A 3,771-nucleotide genomic window follows, 5' to 3' on the forward strand; every position below is an offset into this window, starting at 1 on the left:
AAATAAAAGTGAAAGTCTGCTGACTAAAAACTACAAAAAATAAAAACCTGGGTTCTCTACTAAATGCAGAAAACTTCATAATTTTTCAAATACACATAATATGTTAGTGTTCTTTTTATACAGCTTCAGTAGAAATATGGTGGTGGAAATTTTTAGAAATTCATGTCAAATATTTACAAGAATTTTTTAAATCAAATACATATTTTATTCCAGTGAGAGCTTTACTTTCAGGATCTGATGCTCAAATGTAGTCAGATTTTTATAGCTCTATTGATACTTATTGTGTAGACAGGAATAAACATCCATGGGCACAAAAAACCAAACCTATCTGACTGAATTCATCTTGCTGGGCCTTTCTTCAGATCAGCAGACCCAGATTGTGCTATTTGTGATATTTTTCATCATCTACCTGCTGACTGTATTTGGGAATCTGCTCATCATACTGTTAATTCATATTGACTCTCGACTGCATACACCAATGTATTTCTTCCTTAAAAACCTGTCGTTTAGTGATCTCCTTTTCTCTACAACAGTTGTCCCCCAGATGCTATTCCATTTGCTGGTAACAAGAAAGACCATTTCCAAGTCAAGATGCTCAATTCAGATGATTTTTTTTCTAGTAGCAGGGTGTACAGAAAGCTCCCTGCTAGCAGTGATGTCCTATGACCGCTATGTGGCTGTCTGCAAGCCCCTGCACTACTCCACCCTCATGACCCAGAGGATTTGTGTTCAGCTGTCTATAGGATCTTGGACTAGTGGAGCACTTGTGTCTCTAGTAGATACAACATTTACTTTATATCTTTCATACCATGGCCAGAACATAATTAATCATTACTTTTGTGAACCTCCTGCGCTCTTGAAGTTGGCTTCAGAAGAAACCTACAAAGCTGAGATGGCCATCTTTGCCATGGGTGTGATAATTCTCCTCGGTCCTCTCTCCCTTATCCTTTTCTCTTACTGGAATATTATCTCTACTGTGATTCAGATACGGGCAGGGGAGAGGAGACTCAAGGTCTTTTCCACGTGTGGTTCTCATCTCATTGTTGTTGTCTTCTTCTATGGATCAACAATATTTACCTATATGCGTCCAAATTCCAAGAAAATGAATGAGGGGGATAAGGTGATCTCAGTGTTCTATTCAGTCATAACATCTATGATGAACCCATTCATTTATAGCCTAAGGAACAAAGATGTTAAGCAGGCATTTAGAAAAGTATTTGGAAAATAGAGTCCCTTAGAGCCAATAATCTCTATATTGACATACCATCATAGGGATGAAGACATTTTAAAGTGATTTAACATCTGTGATAGCTTTCTCTCTGAAGTGTCTCTAGGCTGATACATCAGTAAGGCACATACAGGTGCCCTTGTACATCTAGAATGTTTCAAGTTTGTCTACTGCATCTTGATCAAGATTATTCTTTGTGTTTATAGATTACTTGCCTCATAATAATAATAATCTATTATGAGGCAAGTAAAATACTATATTGCATAGTATAATATTATATTGATTAGATTTATATATTGCATTATATATTGCATTATGTGAATACTTTAATATATTGAATAGGATCTTCATTTTCACTGCACTATTCATTCACTAATCCATATTCACCCAGTGATATTACCTTTTGATTCTAAACTTCACAGCTGGTTGTCAGTCTCATCCCATGCTAATATCAAATACAGTCTTCTACAGATCTTGGAGTCCTACGCTAGACTCTAAAAGTTCTAATGAGAAGATATCAATGACTTTTTTTACCCTGAAACTCTGATACTGGACCCTTGCCTTTTTATTTGTTTCATTTCCTACAGTCTCAAAATACTCCTATAGCCAATTCAGCTGCACATGGTGGCGCTGTTGGCACAGACAACAATGTGTGGGACCTCATATTCCAGTAAATATGATACATCTTCTGTATGTCATGTTTCTTTCCAAGGATCATTGCTGGCTAAGGGAACTAGAATGGAGAGGAACACTGCCCACATCAGAACTCTCAGGTCCTTTACCTGTGACACCAATACACCACAGTTGCTCCCCCTCAGACATGCTCTCCTCTCTTCTGCAGGTGTAACTTGCCAACCCCCATCAGTCCTCTTTTTTGGAAAGTGGAAAAGAATCACTGACATATGAGAAGCAATCCTAGAAGGTGAAGATTAGTCTGTAGGATGAAAGGATGCCTTTAGTCTTTTCTAACTCTCCTATAATCCTCCGTAAGAGCAGAAGCAGCATCACTGATAGACCTGTAGCTTCTAATCAACTTCCAGCCTGGTACAGTGCTCCTCCCTTAGAAGAAAATCCACCGTCCTCTTCTCCCCTGCCCTGAACTAAAGATCTAACTCTAAAAATCAGGAGTTTGAGCAAGCTCCCGGAGATGGTAAAGGACAGGGAAGACTGGTGTGCTGCAGTCCATGGAGTTACAAAAAGTTGGATGTGACTGAACGACTGAACGACAACAGCAAAGATCTAACTGCAAGTATTGAGTGAAATTTCTTAACGCTTCATTGTAAGTGTGAACACTCCCAATTCACATCCATGGCCTGTTTCAGGGATTGTGAGCTGTGAAAACATAGTTGGGGACCATCCCAATCCTGCCCATTTGCCCTCATGGTTGTCCATTTCTTTTGGCAGAAGTCCCATGACACAAACTCATTCCATTACTCTTTCCTCCATTTCCAGACTTACACGTACCTCCTGACTCACCCCCACCTACCTGCTATGGAGCCATATGCAGGGATTCTTGTCATATGAAGACGAGTGCTGCTAACTGTAACCAGATCATCCTTTCACAAAGGGAGAAGATTATGGAAACACTTACCTTTTACTGAGCAATTCCACTTGGAATTCTGTTCTCACTTCATGACCTTCTCTTTAGGCATCTGCAAGGTGATTGTGGAAGAAGGATGGCATGAGCCAGGAATAATGAGAAGCCCTCATGAAAGTCAAATTTGCCACATTGACTTCTGGCAATTCCAGCTTCCATGTCCATGGCCTTTCATGAGTACCCAGTGCTGTTCAGTATATGTGACAAGGTCCTTGCTGAATTGAATGCATTGTGTAGAATGATCCTACGTGGGAGAATAAATCTGTGCAATACTAGATTCACCATGTACATAGATGTATATTGTTTCAGATTATGTGAGCCAGTATGCACCTATACAAGGAAACAAAATCCTGCTCCAAAGATTTTTTGAGAAACTAAGTTATAAACAACAGCAACTACTTACACATGCTGCTGCCTCATGACCATTCAAAAGCTCGGTCCATTACTTGCTCTTTTCTTTCCATTTAGTAAAAGGGAAGTTGTAGCACATAATTGGAATGATTGTTGCAAAAGTGGCCATGGGTCACTTTGAGTTATAGAAAACTCAAACAGAATAAGAAAACACAGATACTTAAACACATTTTTAAAAGATAACACCCCCCTCTGACTGGATGCCAGACTATTGATGACTGTGCAGAAGATAGATGAATTAAAGTGTGTGAGAAACTAACAAGCTCCTGAAGTCACCACAATCTGGGAACTACTCATGTTTTCTAAAGCAAATAGTTTTCCAAGTTTTAAAAGAAATAAATTTCCTTTCATTATGCTACAGGTTGTATGACTGTTATTTTTGTATTAAATCAACCCATATAATATTGCTTTCAATAGCACAGTTTGAGCTTATTTATGCAATGAATATCTAATTGATTTATTAATTAAATATTTATTGAGAACTCTTCTAGGTGCTGAATACATAGGAATGAACAGTTAAAATTCCTATCCCCAC

At 38.5% G+C, this 3,771-nt stretch overlaps 1 protein-coding gene across 1 annotated transcript; it reads left to right on the forward strand.

The window, feature by feature from the left end:
- Positions 1-304: 304 nt before the first annotated feature.
- On the forward strand, positions 305-1,228 carry LOC129554572 (olfactory receptor 2D3-like). The gene has a single exon (XM_055423474.2). The coding sequence runs from the start codon at positions 305-307 to the stop codon at positions 1,226-1,228; it is 924 nt and encodes a 307-aa protein (XP_055279449.2).
- Positions 1,229-3,771: the final 2,543 nt, after the last annotated feature.

Source organism: Moschus berezovskii, chromosome 14, assembly GCF_049115385.1.
Source record: "Moschus berezovskii isolate FMDL1 chromosome 14, NW_MosBer_1.0, whole genome shotgun sequence".
Classification (NCBI taxonomy): domain Eukaryota; kingdom Metazoa; phylum Chordata; class Mammalia; order Artiodactyla; family Moschidae; genus Moschus; species Moschus berezovskii.

Excerpts from the sequence above, each read along its gene's own strand:
- LOC129554572 (XM_055423474.2), top strand. The coding sequence starts at position 305 with ATGGGCACAAAAAACCAAACCTATCTGACTGAATTCATCTTGCTGGGC.